The 24,182-nt window shown below is 50.7% G+C and overlaps 8 protein-coding genes; 4 read left to right on the top strand and 4 right to left on the bottom strand.

Moving 5' to 3' along the window:
• Positions 1-1,509: 1,509 nt before the first annotated feature.
• On the bottom strand, positions 1,510-3,786 carry RCC_02871 (related to nucleolar protein fibrillarin NOP77 (RRM superfamily); the record flags this gene model as incomplete). Its single annotated transcript, XM_023768164.1, has 1 exon — positions 1,510-3,786. One exon carries the CDS (start codon positions 3,784-3,786, stop codon positions 1,510-1,512), a length of 2,277 nt encoding a protein of 758 aa, XP_023623932.1.
• A 440-nt stretch (positions 3,787-4,226) lies between these two features.
• Positions 4,227-5,792, bottom strand: RCC_02870 (related to C-4 methyl sterol oxidase; the record flags this gene model as incomplete). XM_023768163.1 has 7 exons in its annotated part: positions 4,227-4,331; positions 4,389-4,527; positions 4,585-4,672; positions 4,722-4,760; positions 4,815-5,419; positions 5,476-5,659; positions 5,762-5,792. The coding sequence occupies 7 exons, from the start codon at positions 5,790-5,792 to the stop codon at positions 4,227-4,229; spliced, it is 1,191 nt and encodes a 396-aa protein (XP_023623931.1).
• A 3,367-nt stretch (positions 5,793-9,159) lies between these two features.
• Positions 9,160-12,297, top strand: RCC_02869 (uncharacterized protein; the record flags this gene model as incomplete). Its single annotated transcript, XM_023768162.1, has 1 exon — positions 9,160-12,297. One exon carries the CDS (start codon positions 9,160-9,162, stop codon positions 12,295-12,297), a length of 3,138 nt encoding a protein of 1,045 aa, XP_023623930.1.
• A 260-nt stretch (positions 12,298-12,557) lies between these two features.
• On the bottom strand, positions 12,558-14,156 carry RCC_02868 (related to ATP-dependent RNA helicase; the record flags this gene model as incomplete). Its single annotated transcript, XM_023768161.1, has 1 exon — positions 12,558-14,156. One exon carries the CDS (start codon positions 14,154-14,156, stop codon positions 12,558-12,560), a length of 1,599 nt encoding a protein of 532 aa, XP_023623929.1.
• Positions 14,157-14,304: 148 nt separating this feature from the next.
• Positions 14,305-14,630, bottom strand: RCC_02867 (uncharacterized protein; the record flags this gene model as incomplete). XM_023768160.1 has 2 exons in its annotated part: positions 14,305-14,351; positions 14,414-14,630. 2 exons carry the CDS (start codon positions 14,628-14,630, stop codon positions 14,305-14,307), a joined length of 264 nt encoding a protein of 87 aa, XP_023623928.1.
• Positions 14,631-14,958: 328 nt separating this feature from the next.
• RCC_02866 (uncharacterized protein) lies at positions 14,959-16,373 on the top strand (the record flags this gene model as incomplete). XM_023768159.1 has 2 exons in its annotated part: positions 14,959-15,892; positions 15,949-16,373. 2 exons carry the CDS (start codon positions 14,959-14,961, stop codon positions 16,371-16,373), a joined length of 1,359 nt encoding a protein of 452 aa, XP_023623927.1.
• A 403-nt stretch (positions 16,374-16,776) lies between these two features.
• On the top strand, positions 16,777-18,666 carry RCC_02865 (related to SAS10 protein, involved in silencing; the record flags this gene model as incomplete). The annotated part of the gene is made up of 1 exon (XM_023768158.1): positions 16,777-18,666. The coding sequence occupies one exon, from the start codon at positions 16,777-16,779 to the stop codon at positions 18,664-18,666; it is 1,890 nt and encodes a 629-aa protein (XP_023623926.1).
• Positions 18,667-19,498: 832 nt separating this feature from the next.
• On the top strand, positions 19,499-21,164 carry RCC_02864 (probable neutral amino acid permease; the record flags this gene model as incomplete). XM_023768157.1 has 3 exons in its annotated part: positions 19,499-19,920; positions 19,974-20,054; positions 20,114-21,164. 3 exons carry the CDS (start codon positions 19,499-19,501, stop codon positions 21,162-21,164), a joined length of 1,554 nt encoding a protein of 517 aa, XP_023623925.1.
• Positions 21,165-24,182: the final 3,018 nt, after the last annotated feature.

Here is a 24,182-nt window from a genome sequence, read left to right as displayed (position 1 = left end):
AAGTGGCAGTGTTTGATGAGACGTCTACCGGAGTGTCCGCAATGAAAGTGGATGACTTCGAACTGGACTCGGATCAGTAACGGGTCCTTGTCTTTGATTTGTGGAAGCTGCGTCTTACCTGACACATTTTGAAGGATCTGGAATTCGTTCCCGTTTGTTCGATGTTGTGCTTGACAAAGGTTTGAGAAGTTCCTATATCATTATCAGCATGAGAAGCTGTGTCATGACATGTTCGAGAATTGGACTCACTCAAAGTATGAGAGCAATTTGGTCGATTGATGCGCAGCGGTACAGGAACGATTCACCAAGGACACAGAAAGATTTCCACCGCAGCTGAATCAGACAACGCAAGCCCGGCAATTGGAGTTGTGTGAGAGTAGACGAGGAGTGATGAAGCGATGGAGTGACAAGTGAGGGAACACCGGGCCCTTTTATGTYGACTTCATGCTCGAGTCTGGAACGCAAGTGGTCTGCTGTAGCTCTCGATGTGACCCATCTCCACATGTCAGTGACGGGCTCCTACTGCAGTATCCTGGTCCTTCGATATCGCGAGACGACCGTTGAGCTCGAGATCCGTAACAATCAATCGCCAGGTTGACGTGGACATGGGTGCTTGCAAGCGGGCGTATCTGGGCATTTTTCGTCCGAGCTCCCTTCTCACGCAGCTGCTTGGCCGAACAAAGACCTCTGTTTGTGAGGTGCGGAGTCCTTGTGATACGAGCATCGTTCTGTTCTCAACCTACCATTGCACTCCGGACTGAACTGGGACGTCACAAAAATGACCAACGAACGAGGGACAGCAGAGCAAGAGCCGTGCCCGCGCAGACATATATGTAATCTATCATTTTTTCACCGCTCTTTGCTCTACATCGATCAGAGGCTGCACCTCCTTGCCGTCCGGGTACATATAATGGGCCCATGCAATCTAAATAGCCTCAAGTTTATCCGTGCAGCGACAGTTGACACAACCTCTGTGATACATGCCGTGGTGGGACAGGTGGGTGCCGATGCCATCTGAACGGTAGTCATGGACGAGCTACGGCTGTGCTCATGCGAGCTGCAATTGACCGTGCGGATGTCTCCGCCCGTCCCTCACCCATGTCAAGCGTCATGCCATCTGCAACGCGATGCCCGTAAATGGGAATTTTGGCGCCTTGTCCGCAGCAAAATGYGATACGCAGCAGACAGCGTGGGCATCCCACGTCGATCCTAGATCCTAGATGCCAGGTGCCGGATCCTTCGTATCACTAGGACTATGATTGCCCCACGATATGTATAAGGTGGAGTGCATAGACCCATAATTCTCCGTGCAATCATCAGAGCCTTTGCCACAACGACCGCAACTAAAACGATGAAACTCACCAACCAGTCAAGGTCTGTGAGTGCAGGCTGTGTAGCATCTGAATCTGAGCGCGAGCATTCGACGTGTCGCACTTGTGTCCACGCTGAATGCGGTGGCACTATGGTGTGTGCAACTGATGTTGTATGCACTTGTATGCTGCAGCTTGATCAAGATTTTCCACCCTTGCGATTCTTGCGCAATGCGCGCTTGCGTCCAATTATCTGGTTGCGCTTCACAAGCTTCTCATCGACCGGCTGCTTCGGCTCGCCCTTGGACTTGTCTGACCGGGCAGTCGTTGTCTTTGACGGCTTCACAGCGTCAGAACCTCTCTTGCGCTTCCGCGAGCCCGGCTTCTCGCCTCTCTTGCCCTTGGAGGGCTTTGCACCTGCATCACCTTCATCCGCTGCCATTCCCTGAGTGACAGCCAAGCTTCGTGCTCTAGCCTTTTGCTCGCTTTCCTTTCGCCGCATAACGACCTGTGCGTTCTCGATTGCAAACTCCACAATCAACCGCTTCTTTCGGTCTTGAGCATCGTCTCGGCTCTGCTTGCCCTTGCCTTCCTGAACCTGATAGCCCAATGCGTGGCCATTGAGCCATCGTAGACCCATCAAAGCACTTCTGTGGGTGTAGTACTCGATGAAGCCGTAGCCGCGGCTCCTTCCCGCGCCGGCATCTTCGCTTACTTTGCTGCCGCCAGCACTCYCAAACACCACTTTGGCCTGTCTGACGATACCCTTGCCTGACTTCTTGCGGGCCTGCTCGGCAATGCGCATCTCCTCGCCACCACGAGATAATTCCTCCTTGGACAGGCGAGCTCTGCGCTCTGCTTTGACGTCAGATGCAAATCCCACAACAGCGTCTCTCGCCAACGCTTTCAATTCCTTGGATCCAATGCTACGAGGTATGTTGCGCACAGACAGTCGAACAAGACTAAGATGCAAGGAGGGGTTGCTCTCGATCAATGTCTTGCGCTGCTTCGCACTAGCTTCACGCATCGCCCTTTCGGATGGTGAGAGCTGCTCATAGAGCTTAGAGTTTGAAGGAATGGTTCCCTCGGATAAGAGGTAGAGCCTGCGCTTGTCATTGTCCCGTTTGTTCCGGTGGGTGGTGCCTTCCTCGGTCAGTCGGTTCGCCTCAGATTTCTCGACAGCCTTCGTCACTTGAAGGACACGGCCGTCCAGGGTATACTGGCCAGTGGGATCGGTACTGTCGTTTTGTAGGATTGAATGAGGAGCCGGAGCGGGTTTCCCGTCCTTGCCCTTCTCTTGTGCAGTGGGCATCTGGCGTGCTGGAGCATTGCGAACACACGCATCGGCGTCTTCTTTGTTGTAGAAGCATACGAAGCCCGTGCCTTTCGACCGCTCTGTGCCATAGTCCATGACTACCCTAGCATAGCGGGTGCTGCCGAATTGCGCGAAGTGGTCTTCCAAGTCCTCATCTGTGCACGTGAAGGGAAGGTTCCGGACGAACAAGGTAGATGAACGATCATCGTGCTTCCTTTTGGGGCGGTCATCCTCGTCATCTTCATCATCCATGTCGACATCACTGCCATCCTCATTGTCATCATCGCTGCTCTCGTTACCAGAGTCTCCGTCTTCGTCCAGCATCTCTTCGTCTGCATCGCCTTGCTCAACAGTTGTCTCATCTTCGTCCTGCTCACTCTCTTCGCCCTTGACCTGCTCCTCATATGCGCCCTTGTCCACTGCCCAATCTACCGCCAACGTCCTTCCGTCGACCTCCTTTCCATTGACGCCTTCAATCGCCCGTTCCGCATTCTTCTTGCCGCGCATCAGCACGAAACCAAAGCCTGCCATCAACCCTGGGCCCTTTTTGGGAATATACGCCTGCTTGACCTTGCCATAGCTGAGGAACAGCTTAGTGAGCTGATCGCCGCGCTTTATAGACCAAGGCAAGTTGCGCACAATCAACTTTGTCGGCTGTACCGGCTCCTCTGGCCGCTTGTTGCCGTGATGCTCCGCCTTGGGCACCGCAGCGCCGTCCACGCCCGGCTCAGCATCAGCGCCAACCTTACGAGTTCGCGGCTCGGCGATCTCGACGCGGAGCTTCTTGTTGCCCAACAAGTGTCCATTGAACTGGGCCTTGGCTTGTGCAGCGTCTTCTGCATCAGCGAAAGTTACGAAGCCATATCCACGACACTCTTTCGTGGCCGGGTCTGTAACGGCAGTGGCGTGTTTGACGGGGAAGGATTCGGAGAAGAGGTCGGTCAAAGACTCGGAGGTGGTGTCGGCGGGTAGCTGGCGTACGAACAAGGACCTTCGCTGCTTGATGGCCGCCTCTTTTTCGTCCTTTTCTACTGCCTTCTCCACAACTGGGACTGGGACCGCTGTGCTTTCGGTCTCCTCTGAAGCTTCATGGTGCTCCTCAACAACGACCGCAGTTCCATTTGAAAGGCGTTGCTTTTTCTTTGCCGCTCCCATGGTCATGGCTGCACAGACTGCGATGTGTGTGTGCTGCAGCAGAGGATGTGAATTTCGAAAACGTGAGTTCCCAAACTTTTTGCAGATCACGCTAGTGATAGCTCAAACTTAATTTCAGCTCGGGTTTCTCTCCGTGCAACAAGGCCTGGTGAATTTGAAAGTTGCCGCCCTTCCTTGGGGCATCTAAAGATTTTGTGCTATCTGCAACAACGGCAATGCCCTTGAGAAGATCTCGTTCGACAAGAAATTTGACTCTATGAGATAATCCTTATTTCGTGCCTATAGCTACCTGTTCGCTAGCATTGTCGTCGATTCACTCACTACGACGAAAGCCGGCAACCTTCAATTTCACCAGGCCTGGATGTTGATTCTCGCAATCGGGGTTGCAGACCCTCCCTTACTAGAATGCATCCCGATAGGATATATTCGCGTCAATTTTACCCTCTTCATCTCGTCCGTCCGCTTCTGCGCGTTGCACGTTGACCATCGCTTGCATCTTCCTTTCCGCTCCGACCTCCCAGCTTGTCCAAGAAAGCGGATGATCTTGACTGCTGTCCAGACGTATTATCAGCGTCGTCTCGGAGAAAGGCCCTTCGCAATACACAAACCTCGCTGTTGTTGGTTTCCTTCCGCTGGCTTTCTAACGCGGCCTTGACGGCACTATCGATTCTTTCCTGGAGGCGATGCTTTGCCGCCTCGTCTTGCACGTCGTCCATAATGTCTACGCCCTTACAAGCGGTTCCCAAGCTAAGCAGAAGCCGGAGTATCAGCAGATGTGTCAATCTTGGAAATCACTAATCTCACCTATAGTCCATCACTCCGATGTGACCAAAGTTTCCAGCGGAACTACCGCTCTTCACGGAGTCAAAATGTGCTTCGATACGCCGAGCCGCTGTGCGTGTCAGCCGTAGAAAACTAGCCTCACCGCAATTCCGACTTACTTCCCGCGAGCAAGATTGCTGAAGGCAGAACGTTGTACCCTGTGTCGAGCCGAGATTAGCTTTGATCACTTCTTCGAAATCGCTGCGTCCCACCGGAGAATATGAAGAGCTCTTCCAAGCTGGTTAGAGCCAAGAATGTGAACCACGTTAGAGCATGCCATCCAAAGCAATACGCCGGTAGGACCGTCGGAAGCCACGTGCACAGCAGATAATTGACGGGATGGTCGTACGCTGCGACTACACTGAATGGGAGGTCAACGCTATGATGCCAGCGAAGATGCCATGTCTTGAGGACCGTTTTGCGGCCGTGCAGCACATAGCGATGGATGTAGTAGTGCGAGACACCCCTTACAGCGAATCCCTGGGCTAGATGTATAGCAACGCTCCAAGGCAAAGGCATTGTCGGTATACGCGATATTTTGATCAGGCTCCGGAAGTGGAAGAGCTCAGTCCATGCCCACTCCAAGCCGACCTGCAAAACGACGCCAAGTAGGACGTTTCCTACAGCCACGCCAACAATACTCAGAACCCTCTTTCGACCAAGTTGATGAGGAAGATGCCTCGCTCCGCGTGCTTTGACATTTTTGCTGAGCTTCGGAACTATGCAGTCGAATGCGAGGAACAGCAGGGCTGGGAGAAGATAGAAAATGAGCCTCACGAAAAGCGTGCCATAGAACTCAAGAGTGAGTGGGTCATGGCTACGACAAACAGTCAGCTTGGGAATATGTTCGGAAGCAGCTTATTGGCGGCGTACCTCAGAAGTAAGATCGTCCAAGTGAGGTAGACAAACACCAAGCTCATGCGCGTCGAAGACCCCCCGAATAGGGGTACCGCAACGAGCGATAGAAATGGTAGCGGTAAGCTGATCAGGTTTGTAGCTTTTCCGACCAGAGTTGATAGCCCAAAGCTACCCAGGCGACCTTGCCAGTAGCCGTAGCCTGAGAAGCAACAGGGGTGATTAGGAAGAGCGCGTTTATTATGTTATTGGGACTTTCTTCTACTCAACACATCATGGTGTCAATTTGAGATTCTTTACCTACTGTACTGGAATGAGTCCCACATGGACTGCATTATCCCACACCCCTAAAAATATCAGCTTTCTGCTATCGTGGATCGCCAGGAAAATTCTGATAGTCTTACCTCAGATACCGGTGAGCAGGACGCTCGCTAGGCGACAAGTCTTCCCTGCCTGCAAGCTCCAGGCACGGCACACCTCAAGGCGTTCTTTCAAAGGGCAGCAAAGAAGGAGTGGGCAAGAAAGATCGTAGGTACCTACTCGTGGACTTGATGTGTTTGTTGTCAGCCCTATGACGTCTGAAGCTTGCTGCCTTCGTCGCTTCCAAGTAATTTGATGAACTCCTCTCCGACGAATGGCCTTCAATCCTCCGACAAATTCCCTGTTCGATAAAGTATTTTCCGCCACAACACGAGAAACGTCGCGTCTTGGAAGCAGCGAGCGCCAGCGGCTATTATTGCTCACGATCCCTGCGCACATTCAAATTGGGCAACCTGGACGAAGGCGCGACGGCGTGTGGCTGCAACCCCTGCCGGTCTGAAAACAGTCGGGTCTCGCATCTCACTCCGAAGTGTGGGGAGCAGTACAGCCCGTCTTCGCATGGTGGAGTTACATCCTCCCCATCCAACTAGGATTTCCAATCTTCGAAACCCGTTGCGGTGCTCAGAAACCGTTGGAAAAGACTTGTGGCTGCCGTCGAATACAGCGTTTCTTTGCATCGGAAATTGTTCCCAATGGCWAAAGAWTTGCTGTTGGTGTAGTTTTGCAGAATTGATTCGCTGCTAACGTACCCGAGCTAGGATACTCGAGGGCAGCCGATGCAAGGAGATGCTGCAGTGAGTAAATCATGGCGCGACAAGGTGTGAAGGCGCACTCACAAAGCGAGGGTAAAGTTCAGCCTCCGCAGCAGTCAGAAGCTACCACATATTCCCATGCAGAGCATGGCGTCGGCATGCGCATGCGGCTCAACGGTTCTCGGCACGCTTATCAGTCCAGGCTCAATGCCGATTCGGGGCCGTAAACGGTATCAGGCGTGACATGAGGATAGCATGTGGGAAAGGATGAAGGCCGAGAAGGCGACCCAGAGCCTGCATATGAGTCAGATGATGGCCGAGCAGTCCCATTATCACTCCTTCCAGCATCCGCGGATAACATCTGCTTGATGGATTCGTAAAATGATCAAGGACCTCGGGCGTTGATTACAAAGTCTCGCTAGCAGTATATGCCAGAGGAGTAGTAGACAGTGAGTTCCCAGCGGAATACCCCCCAGCCGCAAACAACAATGGCCGACTACACAAGCAATGCATTTCTGGAGCCTAACCTGCGGCTTTGTATCGAAAATGAGAATTGGAGAGGCAAAAATGATCCCACCGAAAGACGACGCATACAGAACAGACTGAACCAGCGTGCTTTTCGGCAAAGGCAGCGGTCTGGAGACCATCAAACAAAGCAGTACAGGCCAAGGAACGACTCTAGTGGGCCATTCTCTCCACAAGATGATGAAGAAGAGCAAATTTCACCATTCGATGAGGAGCCTTCCTGCCAAGGTTGTTGCAATGCAAAATCCTTGCCGCTTGCAGTCTCGACGGAGCTGACTCTTGCGTAGGTCGTGCTTTCGACGAGCTGGCTCAGCTGATAAATGGAAACTTCATGGTAGCAGCCGCAACGAATGCTCGTCATCTAGGAATCGACGTTGCTACACTTCAACGTGCAAGGCCCATCTTGACTCCTAGGGGAATGAGACCAGTACCTCCAACGTTACAGCCGGTTGAACTTCAACATCAGATACCACACGATTCTATTATCGATGCGATCCCTCATGCTCGCCTCCGGCACAACATTTTGCGGGCGATTGCGTGCCAGCAGCTGAACGCAGCAGAGTTCTCGAGCTGTCTTCGCGCTTCGGGTGCACTAGAGAGCTCGCAAGGACACTGGCAACGCGGTGGCTTGGTCGTGTGGAGCTTGCCCGAACAGCTCACTAGCTGGGAGCTCTCTGAAACATTTGTGAGAAGGTTTCCCTATCTGCTAGAAGGCTGCGAAGACCTATTGGCCTCCACTAATCATTGGAGGGGACGGCGTGGTGAGAGGCTGTTTCCGCCATCAATCTGGCGGTGATGACTGCCTGGWGTGTCAGTCTGTAAGGATATATTGATCTGCTTGGATAGGCATTCCAGAGGAATCCAATAATGTAATGTCGATAATACAGGCTTGCCGAATGTACCCAGGACAAATCATCTGTCATCRGATAGGGCATGTGCCCCGCTCTGCCGACTGCAAATGCAGTGAGCAAGAGAGCGCAGACGTCTTCGCGTAAGGCTGGTATCGACGCCTCGATGTGTTACGTGCGATGCAGTCGGGGATCGATTTGAAAGGAGTAGGGCCGAAGCGATAAATTCTTGCATGGGGTTGCATGCTCAAGGCGATCGGGAGTTGATCAGGCAATCGGTGTATATCGGCAGCTTCGGTATGCCGATGCATTCGGATGCATCTTGGTGGGATTTTATACCTACATGACAATCACACGGCACGGCAGTTAGGAAATAGATGTACAACATCTCTTTGCATCGGAGGTCGTTTGTATCTACAAAATCCTTTCGAGCATGCGAGGATGCTCGGGTGCGTTAGTAGCGAATCAGTTCTCGCAAACCTACTGCGACAGTGGATCTTTAGCTAATAGAAATAACTTTCGATGCAAAGAGACGCTGTATTATGGCGAAACGAGAAACTTATCATCATTACTGTTATGGTGAACAAAACTGGTACCTACCCTAGTATTACCACGTTGGGATGGACCCACGGTTTATGTTATGCATATTATTTAGGGCGAGTTAGCTCCACTTGTATTGTTTGATCGTCTAACTCGTATAGGACGATCGCGAACGTGTGCCCGTCCCGTTTTATATCGAACTGTATCTCCTACGTACCGACCTTACCCTTGTCGCTTTCTCAAAACCCCGGGAGAACACCCGAGTCATGAGGCCATGAGGATCCTGTTCACAGCCAAAGTGTTGTCTGGAAAAACGTTGCACTGGAGTGCTGTACAACGTAGTAGTCGCCGAAGGGAGGTGGGATTTGGGCTGTCGCTCAATCAAAATGAACCTTCTCGTAGATCAGGGGCTAAAATCAGCCTTGTCATATTTTGAAACCAGGTCGCTCGCCTGCCCACCTTTGCGACTCGAGGACGGTGACGGCTTGAGAGATCCAGGACTTCTGGTGCCAACGACATCACCGTCATCTTACCGACAATACAGTTTTCGTGGTGTGCCGACCGGGCGAGCTCCAAGCATCCAATCATCACGCTCCCACTGACGAAGACGAAATTGTGGTGATGATTCATGGGGTTCACCTGACCGGAGTCTCGGGCCTTCGGATCAAGCAAAACAGCTGATTCTGATTCCCGTGGTTATGGCGGACCTCGAGACCATGGAGAGCCGCAACGCCGTGCGATCGCGGGGGACGCGCCGTGGCTCTGACGGACGGCTATCAATACCCAAACGCAAGATCAAGAGCAAAGGTGCCAATCCGCAGGTGCTCTCAAGCATCATCTCATCCCTGGAGAGCGACACCCTCGCCCCGCTGCCCGACAACGACATCTACGGCGGCACCCTCGCCCGTACGCATTCGCGCGCCTACTCGTCCGACCGATCTGTCACCAGCGCCCCATCAATCCGCCGCGCGACCAGGTCGCCTTCGCCCGGATTTGGCGTCGAGTACGGAGTGGGCCTCGAGCTGGAAGATGAAGAGGGCGTGACAGGAGCTGCACTGCCACCCACAGTTCCCACGTCGCGATCGCCCTCGGGTCTATCAAACTACACCGTCAACGCAGCCCCGCGCTCGCCCGTCTTCGCCCGCTCCAGTTCGCGCGTGAGCAATGTGCTGACGAGCGCCTCTCGCCGCAGCTCCGTTTCTGCTCCACGCCCTGCGAGCCCGCGCAACAAACTCAGCTCGGAGAGCTGGGTACGCCAGAGTGAAGACGCGGGCAGCGAATACTCCGGGAGGAAGGAACAACGCAAGGGCGGGCGCTTGCGCGGACGGAGCTCTTGGGACACGTTGACCGCAGGGTACTCAACACCTTCGGCGGAACATGTAGGAAGTCCGGCTACGTCGCGCGCCGAACAGATCATCGCGCGTACTCCATCACACATGTTGCCGTCAAAGGGCAGACTTTTTCTCGCCGACGTGGCCATGGACGATGCCAACAGTTCAACTGCTGGATACTACCCATCTCCACCCAGGTCTCCACGAGTCGATCGCAGCGCTGATGTACAGCAAAGGGCAGCATCACCAGATGTCCAGTCCACTGCCTCGATCACACCCCCAATAGTGCACAAAACGCCAAGTCCAATTACCGACTCAATTCCCACCAGGACATCATCCTTGAGAATGTCTAGTAGCAGCCCGGCTGGCGGGAGGAGAAAGTTGAAAAAGTCCAAGAGAAACAGCTTCCTTTCCGAAAAATCCGAATCATCTACCAAGAAATCTCCAAAAATCATTTCGGATTCAAAGTGGGATGACTTGGATGCAGACGACGAGACTGTCAAGCGAATTCGACAGCTTAGAGAGCAGAGAAGGTCTAGGCTACAGGAATCTTTCTTTCCACCCGTGGAAGATGGCGCCGAGGAGCCGTATGAACAGGAAACTTCGTCTCGTGGAGTTGCAGCGCATTCAAGCGACGGCATCACACGTACTCCCTCCGACCGTCCACCAGCCAATCGCTCCGCAACGGAGCCGGCGAAGCCCCGGTACTCCTTGTCAGATGGTACCGAAGAGGCGCAAAAGCCGCTGCAGGCAGTAGACGAAGCGCAAGGCGGCTCAAAAGCTGGGAATGTGCCCGATGCAACGCGCGCGTCCGAAGGAAGAAGGCCGGTTCCTACGCAATATCGGCCCATGACTGCGAAGTCAGAACAGTCAACATATCATCAAACATTCTCTTTGGACTACTCATACGCGGAAGCCGTCGATGTACTGCACGGTATCGCTCATAACAGAACTGCATACAAAAACGACGATGTACCAAAACCTACTGTCGAGCCTAGTCCACTCTGGCTACAAGGCCTGGATCTTCCGGCACCCTCAAGCCAAGCCACAGTCGTGACACCAAAGCAGAAGTCTACGAGATTCAAGAAGTCGCCGCGAAGTAGATGGACAGCTCAACCCGACCCTTCACAGGAATTCAGCAACAAGAGACATCGTAGGAAGTCGATGAGCGATGTTCGCCAGTCTCAAGTCGCGGAGGAGGCAGACGATCTTCCCCGCCGAGACAGCATCGAGGATGCCGTGGCTGACTTCCTGCGTGCACCACGTCTAAGTCGCACGGTCAAGAGTCCCAGCACTGGCCGTACGATCGCATTCTCTGAAGTAGGAGACCCTGAGGGTGCCGCAGTATTCATTTGCGTTGGCATGGGACTTACGAGATACGTGACTGCGTTTTACGACGAATTGGCGACCACATTGCGTCTTCGCCTCATCACCGTAGATCGTCCAGGCGTAGGTGGCAGCGATCCCTATCCCTCATCGAATAAAAGTGGACCTCTGGGATGGCCAGATGATGTCCTTGCTATCTGCCAGGAACTGGGCATTGCAAAGTTCAGTCTGCTCGCTCACTCAGCCGGTGCAATATATGCGCTCGCTACTGCACTCATCCTCCCTCACCTGATTAAGGGTAAGGTTCACCTCTTGGCCCCCTGGGTACCGCCCAGCCAGCTCGAAGCGATCTCGCACCCAACAGCGTCGACCCTTCCCGCGAATCCTCTGCCTCGTAGCCAGCGGTTTCTGCGAGTGCTCCCTACGCCGTTCTTGAAGGCAGCGAACACCTCGTTCTTGTCCGCCACTTCGACTTCACTAAAGCCTGCCAGCAGACGGAAAGGTGACTCTGGAWCCAACAGGACTCCTCCCCGCCGAGGCGCGGGACATTCTCCGACTAGACCTCCATCTCGCGGCAATCGAACAGAAGACAACAGGCGCGAGTCGATGATGCTTATGGATCAATACATGCCGACCACATCTCCCCTAGAACCTTTTTCGCCTTCGTCCAGAGGAGCCGAGGAGAGCGACTTGATGCTTTCCGCTACGGCGGTCCCGACCGATCCCAGCTTCACGTACGCCTCTACGGGCCTCAACGCAGCCGAGCACGCCGAGACTCAACGACAGAGTGAGTACACGAGCCGTCTGACACRGAGCACGTGGGATCTCGCCACGCGCGATAGCAATCCGGCAACGGATCTCGTGATCTGCCTTGAACGCAATCGGGATGTCGGGTTCCGCTATACAGATGTCACGCGCGAAGTGGTCATCACGCATGGCTCGGACGATAAGCGCGTTCCGATCGCCAATGTGAAGTGGCTTGCGGAACAGATGAATCGCAGGGCACTCGGCGTACAGCGTGGAGAAGATGGGCGAGAGAGTAGAGAGGCATGGGGGGATCCATCCTCCAAAGGTGGCTGCGAGGTCAGAGAGTTGCCGGGCGAGGGGCACGGTTTGATGGCCAGTCCAGTCATCATGGGCGACATCCTGACTGAAATTGCCGCGCATTGGATCGGATCGGACAAAGGTCGCGTGTGAGGCGAGGGAAGAGATGGCCAAGCGGGAGTTGAAGGGCAATGTTCAAGATACCCATTGTTTAAAGTAGTAGTATATAATTATTCCAACCTCAATTCAGAAAGTTCGTTCGCCTACTTCCAGCAGCTTCTTCGTAGAACGACGACGGCACTTGCTCAAAGCAGTGATGTATTTGAGTATCATCAAGTTGCCGCACGCTCATTCAAGAGTGAAGTGTGGTGAGACGAGATGATATTGAACATCCGCCTGATCATGCCAAAGGACTATCTACCTTTGATTCGATAGTACTCAGGGGCATACTCCAGTAACCAATTCTTCTCAATCTTTGTCACGTCGCGAATGAATGTTTTACTCCCAGTCTCCATGACTTCTGTGAAAATGACCCAATCTGCTTTACGATTGAACATTAAGCTTGATGGGTGAGCATGCAACACAGTCGTCTCGTCAACGGTTCGAAACGTTCCATCTGGCTGCATGCGAGCAGCATATGCGAAGAAGCCGCTGGCCAGACACCTCCGAATAGACTCCTCCTTGGACCTCCCACCAAGTCTCAGCACGTCGGTTTGACTCAGAGACTCGTTGACATCGATTCCAAAGCGTTCCAGATTGCGCCTAAGCTGGTTGCGAATACTGACTGCTCGGCTCATGGACTTGAAGTTTAAATAGTGCTGCTGGCACCATTTCGCATCTTTCTTTCCCTTCGTTACGAAGCTTTGATAGACATTCAAGAGAGTGAGGTGGTCGCCCTCTTCGGCGGCAAACTTTCGACGTGCAGTCTCTTCGGCTTTCTTGTTGTCGTGGGAAAACCATACAGATCCCTGAAGGCTCACCATTGCACATATAGTAAGCATCTCGCTCACGCAGCCAAAGGCGGGAGCAGACAGCATACATTTCGCCAGCATTGGTTCCAGCGCGAGCTCGGCCATGCGCTCTCCAAGAGGTTTTGTGAGTTTCGCATAATCGTCCAGTGCACCTAGTGAGTACAAGAGGTCTAACGCGCGGAGAATGAGCTCAGCTGGTGGCGAGGTCATGAAACCGAAGCGAACAATGTTGTCAATGCCCAAAGCCTTGAGCTGTAGGATCATGGGTGCTAGATTCGATCGTTGAATCTCCGGTACTGTCGCGTCATCAAGTGAAGAGAAAGCGGCTTCCGTGTAGAGACGATAACATTTTCCCGGCTTCGTCCGTCCAGCTCGTCCAGAACGCTGTGTCGCTGATGCCTTTGATACTGGCGTTGCTGTCAAAGTCTCGATCCCAGTTATGGGGTTGTATGCACGCAGCTTCACAAATCCGCAGTCGATTACATAGATTATGCCATCTATGGTCACGCTTGCCTCAGCAATGTTGGTAGAACATATGACCTTGCGCGTGTGATCTGGAGCTGGCTCAAACACATACATCTGTGCCTCAGTGCTCAAGCCGGCATACAGCGGCAGCGGTAGAATTGTGTCGGATCCCTTGGGCAACGAAGGTAGGCGGTCTGCAATCATCTCGATGACCGTCTCAATTTCTTCTCTGCCTGTCAGGAAGAGCAGAATGTCACCTTCAGGCTCGGAGGTGTGTATGTCGAAGATCGCTTTGACGGCTCGCTCGAGGTATTCCTCGCATGGCTGACTCAAGTAGTGTATGTCGACGGGGTGAGCACGACCCTCGATACTCACAATCTGCCCAGTGCTCTCCGGTGAAGCCTTCTGGCCATCCCCAGGACTATCATTTGCATCGAAGAAATTGAGGAAGTCTTCCGCTTGTAAAGTCGCCGAGCTTACCACGATCCTAAGCTCTGGTCTGCGTTTGCGAATCTTTTTTAGCACGCCCAGCAGCACGTCAGAGCTTAGACTACGCTCGTGAGCCTCGTCTACCATGATGACGCTGTATCTTGATAACAGCGGATCCACCAGCGCCTCTCTTAGCAGGAGGCCATCTGTGAGGAACTTGATCCTGGTCGTGACAGAAGTCACGTCTTCGAAACGAATGGAATAGCCCACTTGCTGTCCCACCTGGCATCTTGTCTCAGCAGCCACTCGACTTGCTACTGTCGTTACAGCCACTCGACGGGGCTACAAAAGGATCTGTTAGCTGCTGTCAACCATCATGATGGTGTACGGAGATGGGATCATACTTGCTTGTGTCACGGCAATAATCTTGCCATCGTGGCACCATCCCGCTTGCTCAAGATACTGGGGAAGCTGAGTCGTTTTACCAGAGCCAGTCTGACCAATTATGATGGTAACGGGGTGCTGTTCAATGGTGTAGAGTAGGGCATCTCGGTGTCGTGCGATTGGGAGCAGCGATGATGGTTTGTGCAGCGCCGGAATGAAAGAATCGAAGTCGGCCATATCGAGGATGAAAGGATGATATCGAGCCGGGTGAAATGTCGTCGGCAATTAACGCACCGGTGGACGAGGGCTACTGGCGATATCGTTCGTGGCCTTCACAATTACTCTCCTTCTCATTCAGTCGTGGCATTTGGCTAAAGAGTGAAGATTGTAGTCAGCAGCTATGTGGGCGGCCCCACACGACGYCAGACGCCAGGCGGCAGCACTAAAGGCGTTTGCTCGTGCGCAAACGCAGTTGAAAGTTGAAACCAAAGCATACACGACAGTTCAATCGCAATCTCAGCAACATCGCTGCCGCAGACTACCTTCAGCCCATCGACCTGGAGCTATGGCTGCCGACAACACTCCCGTATCGCCCATCCGACCCGAAGAATCCGTGACGACTCGAGAGGAGATGGACTTTGACGACCACGAGCAAGGCAGCGGTACCGTGTCGCCCCAGGGCCACGAAACGCCCACAAAGCCGGTAAAGGCGCCATCTCCTCGTCCGCGAGTATCCTTCCAGGAGCAAACCGAGGACATCCCACCTTCTAAGCCACCGCGGCCTGTCAGTCCGAATCAACAGGCTGAGATCACGCTCATTGAAGCCTTCCCCACCATTGACACCAAAGTCGTCAAGGCTGTTCTCATTGCCAGCGGTGGCAAGGTAGAGCCGGCGTTTAACGCTCTACTGGGCATGTCTGACCCTGATTTCCGGGTGGAAGATGCTCAGCCTCCTCCTCAACCGCCCCGTCCGGCCCAGCGTCAACCTCTCAACCAGCTAGAAGCCGATGAGCGTCTCGCGAGGCAGCTAGCGGAGCAGTATGGTTCGAGTGGTCAGAGCTCGGGTCATCGATACAATCAACGTGAGCCAGGCCGGCGGGGTCCGAATCAGCAGCGCAACCCGGATGATGATGACAGAGAGCGCAGCTTCTTCGACGATGACCTGCCCGAGATTGGCCGCAACATCCAGGAAGGCTTCATGGAGACGCAAAAGCGAGTCAACAGCTGGATCACTACCTTCAAGAAGAAGATCGACGGGGAAGACGAGGATGGAGGCGATCTATACAATTCCGCGCAATCTGGCGCCAGAAAGAATACGACCGACAACTGGCCGCCGAGACAGGACTTTGGCGCGAGCCGGGCTGAGCAGTTGTACGGAATTAGGAAGTCGGCAGAGCAGCAACAGCGGAGGAGCACTGAGACTCAGCGCTATGATGCTGATCCAAGGGAACTCGGCGAGGACGAATTCGAACGTCTGGAACTTAGAGACGACGAAGCGCGTACGTGATTCTCTGATGATTGAGGTCTATAGTACATTCACTGACAATGAATATAGCCCCTCCGCAGCCTCCTCGGACTAGCAGCAGGAAGACAGCCAATCCAGATCTGTTCAAGCCGCAGCCAAAGCCTCCTCAAAGCGGGCCGGTCGATGAGGTGGATGCGGCTGAGCGTCAAATCGCTGGCAAGGATGCGTCGCAATCAGGGAAAGACAAAAAGTGGCAACCCCTGACCAACGTCAACCCAACTCCTACTGCAGAAGACGATGACGATCCTTTTGCGCTTGGAGATGACGACGACGAAAAGGACGGCAAGGAAGATCTTCGAAAGGAAGATACGGCGAGACTGAAAGAGTCCGCTAGGAACAGCATCAGTGCAGGCAGTGGCGCCGACTCCACCAAGAAAACTTTGGAGGAGAGTGAGACCAGTGCCTCCGGCAGGAACAAAGATGCTGAAACTATCTTGACGGGCGAGAAGCCATGATTCATCAAAGTCATACGCATCTCTGGCTCGTCCTTGCAAGGCATGCCTTATTGTCCAGCCAACAACGTTGGAAGCGTTCTTGGCATGTGCGGCTCCATAGGTACCTTAGCTTGGTGGTCAATGAAGGTGTTAATGATATATTGTCTGTGCCCAATTATACACGCAGGACACCCGATCTCCTGCTGTTGATTGTCTCTAGCCTTTTGTATAGGTGACTCCTGCTGTCGACACTTTTTAGCCTTACATAGATAAAATATTGGATGAGCAGTACAACGTACGAACGTACCTGAGGAATCAAAGAATTTGATCCATCTCGGAGTTAAATTTTAGCGCGTCCGAAGTCTCACAAATTTGTCTCGTCACCCTCACACTTCTCTCCATCAACATACTAGCCAACTCAATTATGGCGAAGAAACGCAAGGCGCCGGCTCAATCGCAGGAGCCAAAGGAAGCCCCCGAACTGGATGCTGCAGATGCCCGCAAACGGATCACGAGCTACAAGGATGTCGCGGATTCCGACGACGAATTCCACCTTAATCAGGACGAGATACGATTAGGCGAAGAGCCACAGGCCAAGCGTCGCCGCAAATGGGCCGAGCAGGAAGAGTTCTTGGAGCAGTCGGACGAAGAAGTGCTAGGCTATTCAGACGAGGAGGAAGCAGAAAGTGAGGGAGAAGATGAGACCGCCCCGCGCAAAGCTCTGCAAAGTCGCAAGAGCGCGCGATCAGACTCGGAAGGCTCCGACGACGGTCAAAACGATGGCAACGATGATCAAGAGCTGGGATGGGGTACTTCCAAGGCCGATCTGTACGGCGCCGACGAGATTGAAACCGAGGAACAGGCACTTGAGGAAGAGGCGGAAGCCCTGCGTTTGCAGAAGCTACAGCTCGAGTCCATGAACGCCGCCGATTACGAGCTGGACGAGGACGAATGGAAGCAAAGTGCCGGCCCAGAGACTGCCGAGGACGACGACAATGGTGTTGTGACTGAGGTCATTCCCCAACTACACATTGCTGCCGACTTAGGCCCCGCAGAGAGACTGAAACTTCTCAAATCAAGATATCCCGAGTTCGAACTTCTAAGCCAGGAGTTGTTAAGTCTTCAAGATACCCACACACAATTGGCCAAGACTGCGGAAGTCTCTCCGATATCTCGCATCAAGTTCAGAGCAGCCTCGGCATATCTTGGAGCTTTGGTGATGTACTTTTGCTTGTTCACCTCGACGGCATCCCATGGTGAGGGTGGAGCAGCAGCAATGTCTGCCACTCAACTTCGAGATCACCCTGTCATRGACAGCCTAGTGAAGTGCAAGGAGGTCTGGTCTGGCGTGGAGCATCTGGTCGAGGACGGCACATCTGAAAGCGAAGAAGATCTCGACTCCAACGCCGACGCTGCTAGTACAGATGGAGAAAGTGAGGAATCGGTGGTCATTGATTCCAAGCCGGCGAAGAAGTCCCGTGCAGAGCGGCATGCAGAGGCGGCCCAAGCAGCAAATGACAAGCGAAAGGCGGAACGTATAAAGCGAACAGAGGCCGATCTCGCCGATCTGGACTCTCTGATTGCCCCGCATGCGAATCGCAAGACCAAGACCAACAAGACGGCTCCGCTGGACGTTAATAGCGACGACTCTGACCTGGGCGAAGAGGCGCCTCTGACCGAGCGTGAGGCGGCCGATAAGGCTAAGCGAAAGAAGAGCTTGCGTTTCTACACTTCGCAGATTGCTCAGAAGGCGAACAAGCGTGGGGCTGCTGGCAGGAGCGCTGGAGGCGATGATGATATTCCGCACCGGGAGCGACTCAGAGACCGGCAAACACGCCTCAATGCGGAAGCAGAAAAGCGTGGCAAACGAAGCGCAAACATTGGCTCAGAWCTTGGCGGAGACAGCGACGAGGATGATCGCCAACAAGCAGCGCAGATTCGAGCTCATGCTGAGGACGACGACTACTACGACATGGTAGCTGCCAAGGCCTCAAAAAAGAAGAGCGACAAGGCTGCTTTGTCCGAGGCTCAGCGTCAAGCAGCACTTCAAGGCGGCAAATTGATACAAGAAGAGGTGGTTGGACAGGATGGAAAGCGCAAGATCAGCTATCTGATCGAAAAGAATAAAGGGTTGACACCACATCGTAAAAAGGACGTCCGTAACCCTCGAGTGAAGAAGAAGAAGAAGTACGAGGAGAAGAAGAAGAAGCTTGCGTCTATCAAGCCCATCTACAAGGGCGGTGAAGGAAGGGGTGGATATGGAGGAGAGTTGACTGGTATCAAGAAGGGATTGGTGAAGAGCACCAGGTTGTGATCGTATAATGGAGATGGACAATTGCACATTGGGCATCATTGGGAATGCTGGCTGCTGTTTATGTGCAAAACCCGCGTGAATGTCGCGTTCTGTCTGTTTCTTCAACACTAACATCCACTGACTACTAACGTTGAGCATGGACAACAAGACATCGAATAGCACCAACACTGCCAAGTCGCCAAGGAGAATAGGGCGCTCGCATCAACGGAAGCGTTGAGCTTGAGGCGAAATTTTACGAGTGGTCCAAGCAAATCAAGCAAAGCCGTCTAGCTTGTCGATCTTTATCTTTTGCTCCCCCAATGCATCGCCATGTGCGAACCACGAGACGAACGACTGCCAAGATGAACATCGCCCGCATTCTCAGCTTCACGCATGCAGAAAATAATCTACACAGTCCATGCATAATGAAATATGATCAAAGACTGAGCGAAAGGCTAACCCCACTCGACCAAATTACGCCTTTGACGGCCTTGGGAGGCCAATCCTTCCAACAATTCTGCGATGTTCAATAGGCTGAAGAAACACAGGGCACAGTCGGCGCCGTCATTACCTCATCACCCTGTGACGACCACATCGGCCACCCCGCCCGTTGCTGCATCCTGATCTTGCGTGCTCGCATGCCACACAATTAACTTTACGGAATCTAAAAGTCGATAACGCCCATTTTCGCCCAAACAATCTTTTTTCGAACGCAACGACACCTCTGCAGATTCCGACTCTGCGCCATTCCACTTGGTTGCACATTGCTTCCGACCGACGCTCAATGCTATTGATTCTCGCCGTCACCTTCTTCCACTATTATCTGGGGTCTGGGCATAGCCCTGTTTGAATCATGTCTTCGTGGACCGGCAGCCTGTTTAAGGCAAACCCCAAAGAGCCTGAGATTATGGCCGACTCCAAGGTTCACGAGGCTGGCTTCTCCCCATCTCCAGACCGAGCAGAGCAAGGCGGCCGATCACGCCGCAAGCTCAATCGTATCGACAGGCCAAGGACTCATTCAATCTCTGGCTCGACAGTGGATCCGGAGGATAGTGATGAAGATATGATCAAGAAGCAGATGATCGAAGAAGAAGGAAATGCCATTAAATATCGGACGTGTTCTTGGAAGAAAACTGCGGCCCTGCTCTTTAGTGAATACATCTGCCTGGCCATCATGTCGTTCCCGTACTCATATGCCACTCTTGGACTCGTACCTGGCCTGATCTGCACGGCTGTCGTTGCCGGAATGGTGCTATACACCTCGCTCATCGTTTGGTAAGGCTCAAAATAGCCGCAGGCGATGCTATCAGACTGACGCGATGCGATAGGGAGTTTTGCATGCGACACCCTGAGGTCAAGGACGTGTGTGACGTCGGACAGGTCATATTTTGGGGWCATGAATGGGCATGGTGAGCCAACGTGCAATGTCAAAGTCTGAAATGTCCCGCTAATTTCATCCTCTTTGCAGGTGGTTCACGGCCTTTATGTTTCTGCTCAATAACACCTTCATCCAGGGTTTCCACTGCCTGGTAGGCGCAAAGTACCTAAACACTATGACTGGTGGAAGCTTGTGTACAGTGGCGTTCAGCGCGATCGCCGCAGTCATCAGTTGGCTTTGCTCCCTGCCTCGCACTTTCGAGACGCTCTCGAAGCTGGCCGCTGCCTCTGCATTCTTCACGTTCATCTCGGTGATCCTTGCGACGATTTTCGCTGGAATTGAAGATCATCCGGGGGCTGGATGGCCATCAAAAGGTGATCCGACCGTCTACGCTTTTCCACCACCTGGAACCACCTTTGTTGCAGGAGTCAATGCATTCATGAACATCAGCTACACCTTCATTGGCCAAATCACCATTCCATCCTTCATCGCGGAGATGAAAGATCCCAAGGATTTTCCCAAGGCTCTGTGGGCCGTCACGATTGCAGAGGTTATTCTCTTCTCCCTGGTCGGCTCGGTCATTTATGCGTATACCGGAACCAACTACAACACCGCTCCTGCATTTGGATCGCTCGGCAACGAGCTCTACCTCAAGGTCAGCTTCAGCTTCATGATACCGACCTTGATCTTTCTTGGAGTGTTGTACGCCTCGATTTCGTCAAGATTTATCTTTTTCCGCATTTTCCGAGGGACCCACCACGTGGGCAATAACACCGTTGTCGGCTGGGCTTCTTGGGCGGGCATCCTAGCCGTCACATGGGTATTCGCATTCATCATCGCGGAGGTGATTCCATTCTTCTCAGATCTGCTCTCCTTGATGAGCTCGTTGTTCGACAGCTTCTTTGGATTCATCTTCTGGGGTGTGGCCTACCTTCGTATGCGAAGGGTGGATTACGGACCAAGCTTCTGGAGTGTTCGCGGGTGGAAAGGATGGTGCGGTACGATTTCGAACATCATACTCATCGGTATTGGGCTATTCTTCCTGAGCGGAGGAACATATGCTTCAGTGCAGAGCATTCTTTATGGTTATGAAGGAGACAGTTTCGGTGGACCATTCACTTGCGCATACAATGGGCTATGAGGGGCTGTACATCCGAGAACGGCGTTTGGACACGAATTGACGCCTTAGAGCTCGTCCAGTGTTGTATTGTAATTGACAATTGAGCTCGGACTCGGTGGCGTACGTGGATCTATGGTTAGCTGTAACTCTGTATACAGCTGTCAATTACGTCGTGTCCGGTAAGAGTGATTAAAGTGGCAATTAAGCGGTGCGCTCCGTACCGCTTACGTAGTAGCTTATATTACAATTGCCGTACGTTATTACTTTACGGTAGTGTCGTTATAGTAGGCCGCTATAGAGTCGTAACCTACGGATTACTTATAGTTAGTATATCTACTCGAATAGTCGTAATAATAGCCTTAATTATAGCCTTTCGTAATATTTTCGCCGGCGTAGTAGTAGTAATACTAACCTCCGTAAACCCCTACTAGATAGGCTACCCCTATAGTATAGACGCTACCGCTCTCTAGCTAATCGACGCCCTCTTAAAGAGCTATACCGGCTTCTTAATCTATTAAAGAAACGATAGAGTCGTAGGCGATAGGGGCTATATAGCTATAGCGCTTTATTTAGAACGTTACCGAGATAAAGAAGCTACTCGAAGAGGCTAATAATTAGATAGATACTAGTATACGTACGGATAGCGGTATTAAGGATTAGGCGTTTACTACTATTATTATAGCTATATAAGCTACTACCTTACTAGTAAGGTAATACTTTATTACTAAATCCTCCTATAAGACTAAGCTATCGCTATTTAAAGCGGATTAAAAGATATAGACCGAGCTAGTTAATACCTCTAGCGCTAGTATTAATCCGGATATAGGAGCTATTACTCTTCCGAAGGATATAAAAGAGGCGTATCTTTAGGCTTATAAGGGCGCTATAAAGTTCTTTAAGAGGCCGCTTTAATTCGCTACGGAGTATAACTAGCTCTTCTCCGGTACGGCTATAACCGGTATCTATATACGTAGCGCTAGCGCTAGCCTTACTATCTTAAACCTACTTAATTCGAGCGGTAAGGACGATAGCCTCGGAGTTAATATTAATATAAATAAGTTAACGGCTTAGAGGCGTATTATTAATACTATAAACTGTTAGAAAGTGCAGTTATAGAATAGCTGTACATCTAATATAATAGAGAGCTAAGTAGCTATAAGGTTACGTAACTCTATATAGGGTAAAATCTCTTCTTAGGAGATAGAGACACATCTCTAGATAATAAACAAAAATTAACATATTAGTTCCTACTTTTAAGTACTGCCTATCGGAGATAGTAAGCTAGTTAAAGATTAAGATACTCTTATACTCCACCCCTAAAATTCTGCGAACCTCCGACTAATATTTAATAGGTTATAAGCCCGGGTTTACCGAAGGAAAAAGACCTTAACCTTAAAGTAGTAAAGGTTTCTCCTACCTTATAAAGCTAATATAGAAAGGACACTAGTTTCTAGTACCCTATCTTATACTATTAGGAGTTTTAATAGCAGGTTAGATAAGAAGAAAATATAGAAGATAGATTAGTTCCTAAGGGTTTAGAACATTTAACTATTAGAACTAAGGGATTATCTAATAGCTATAAGGAGTAGAGGACTCTAAATCTAAAGCCTTAAAATATATATACACCCTTTACTTTACTACTAAAGCCTTAGTAGGACTAAGCTATTTATATACTAAAATAGAGGAAAAGAAGGATAGTTAGACCTATATTAGGATTCTAATCCTAATAAGAGAGAACTAGAAAAGATAGTTTGGACTATAGAGGGATAACCTAGAAGGAAAAGGCATCTTCTATAATATTAAGGGATTAATTAACCTAGATAATTTATTACTCCTTAATCTAGATGCTAGGGTTATAAGAATAGCTAGCTAGCTAAACTTTTAAAAGGAGAATACTAAGTGCAGGTATAAGCTAAGATTAAGAATTAGCTTAAATAAAGCAGATAAGATTTAATTATTAATAGATATAAAGATAGCTACTAAAATATAGCTCTTCCTCTAGAAGAAGTATAGTAAGGTACTTATAGTATATGCTATATTAATAGTATAATAACTTATAAACTTTAGAATAGAAGAGGAAGATATAGTAAGATTAGCCTAGGTATAGATTAGTTTAATAGTAAAGAGGATTATAGAGGTTAATAAAAGGGAGTTATATATAAAAGAACCTAAAAGGAAAATTAGGATCCTTCTTTTAGCACTCCCTCCTAAGTTTAAATTAACTAAGAATRYAATTATAGCCTAGCTAATACTTACTAGGAACTATAAATAGATCCTACTTATCCTTAAATCTTAGGAAGTAAGGGACCTCTATTATAAGAAGGACTTTATAATAGTAGCCTTTAGAAGGATAAGAATATACTTCCTCTATAATAGATAATACTTTATATAAGATTATCTATAGCTAGGAAAGGCAAAGAAAGTAATTAGACCTTAGGAAAATTTCCTATTTAGAAATAGGGATTCTCTAAAGCTTAAAAAGAGAAAGATCTCTAGTAAGAAATACTCCTCCTCTTTATTAAAGAGTATTAAGAAAAGAAGAGACTCTCTTAAGGAATTTAAGAAGGCAATAGAGGAAATAATTAGAAAAGAGGTTTCTAAACTTAGGAAAATAAGGAAGACTACTAAGAAAGTATTCCTTACTAAATAAGCCTAATCTAGGGAATCCTCCCTAACCTTATTAAGTACTACCTTATCCTAATTTAAGGAGGAAACTAATAAGATTATATACTCTTCTTTAGAGGTAAAAGGCAAGTTAACCTCCTTAGAATAGTTACTAGACTCCTATACCTTATCTTATATAACTAATTAACTATAACTCTTTAGATCTATAATTCCACTTTAAAGGAAGAAATAGATTAAGGTTAGGAGTAGATAGCTATAAGCTATATATAAAGGAAAGGTAGTTATAGGAGGCTAGAATAGGAAGAACATCTTACTTAATAAAGTTTTGTTTATACCTAATTTAGGAGTTAATCTTATTTCTTAGAATTAGTTTAGCTATTAGTATAGTATTTAACTACCCTAGTTTACTCTAGT

This window comes from Ramularia collo-cygni, assembly GCF_900074925.1.
Source record: "Ramularia collo-cygni strain URUG2 genome assembly, contig: RCC_scaffold03, whole genome shotgun sequence".
Classification (NCBI taxonomy): Eukaryota; Fungi; Ascomycota; class Dothideomycetes; order Mycosphaerellales; family Mycosphaerellaceae; genus Ramularia; species Ramularia collo-cygni.
Note: the sequence above shows the minus strand (reverse complement) of the source record. Positions and strands in the feature narration are given on the sequence as shown.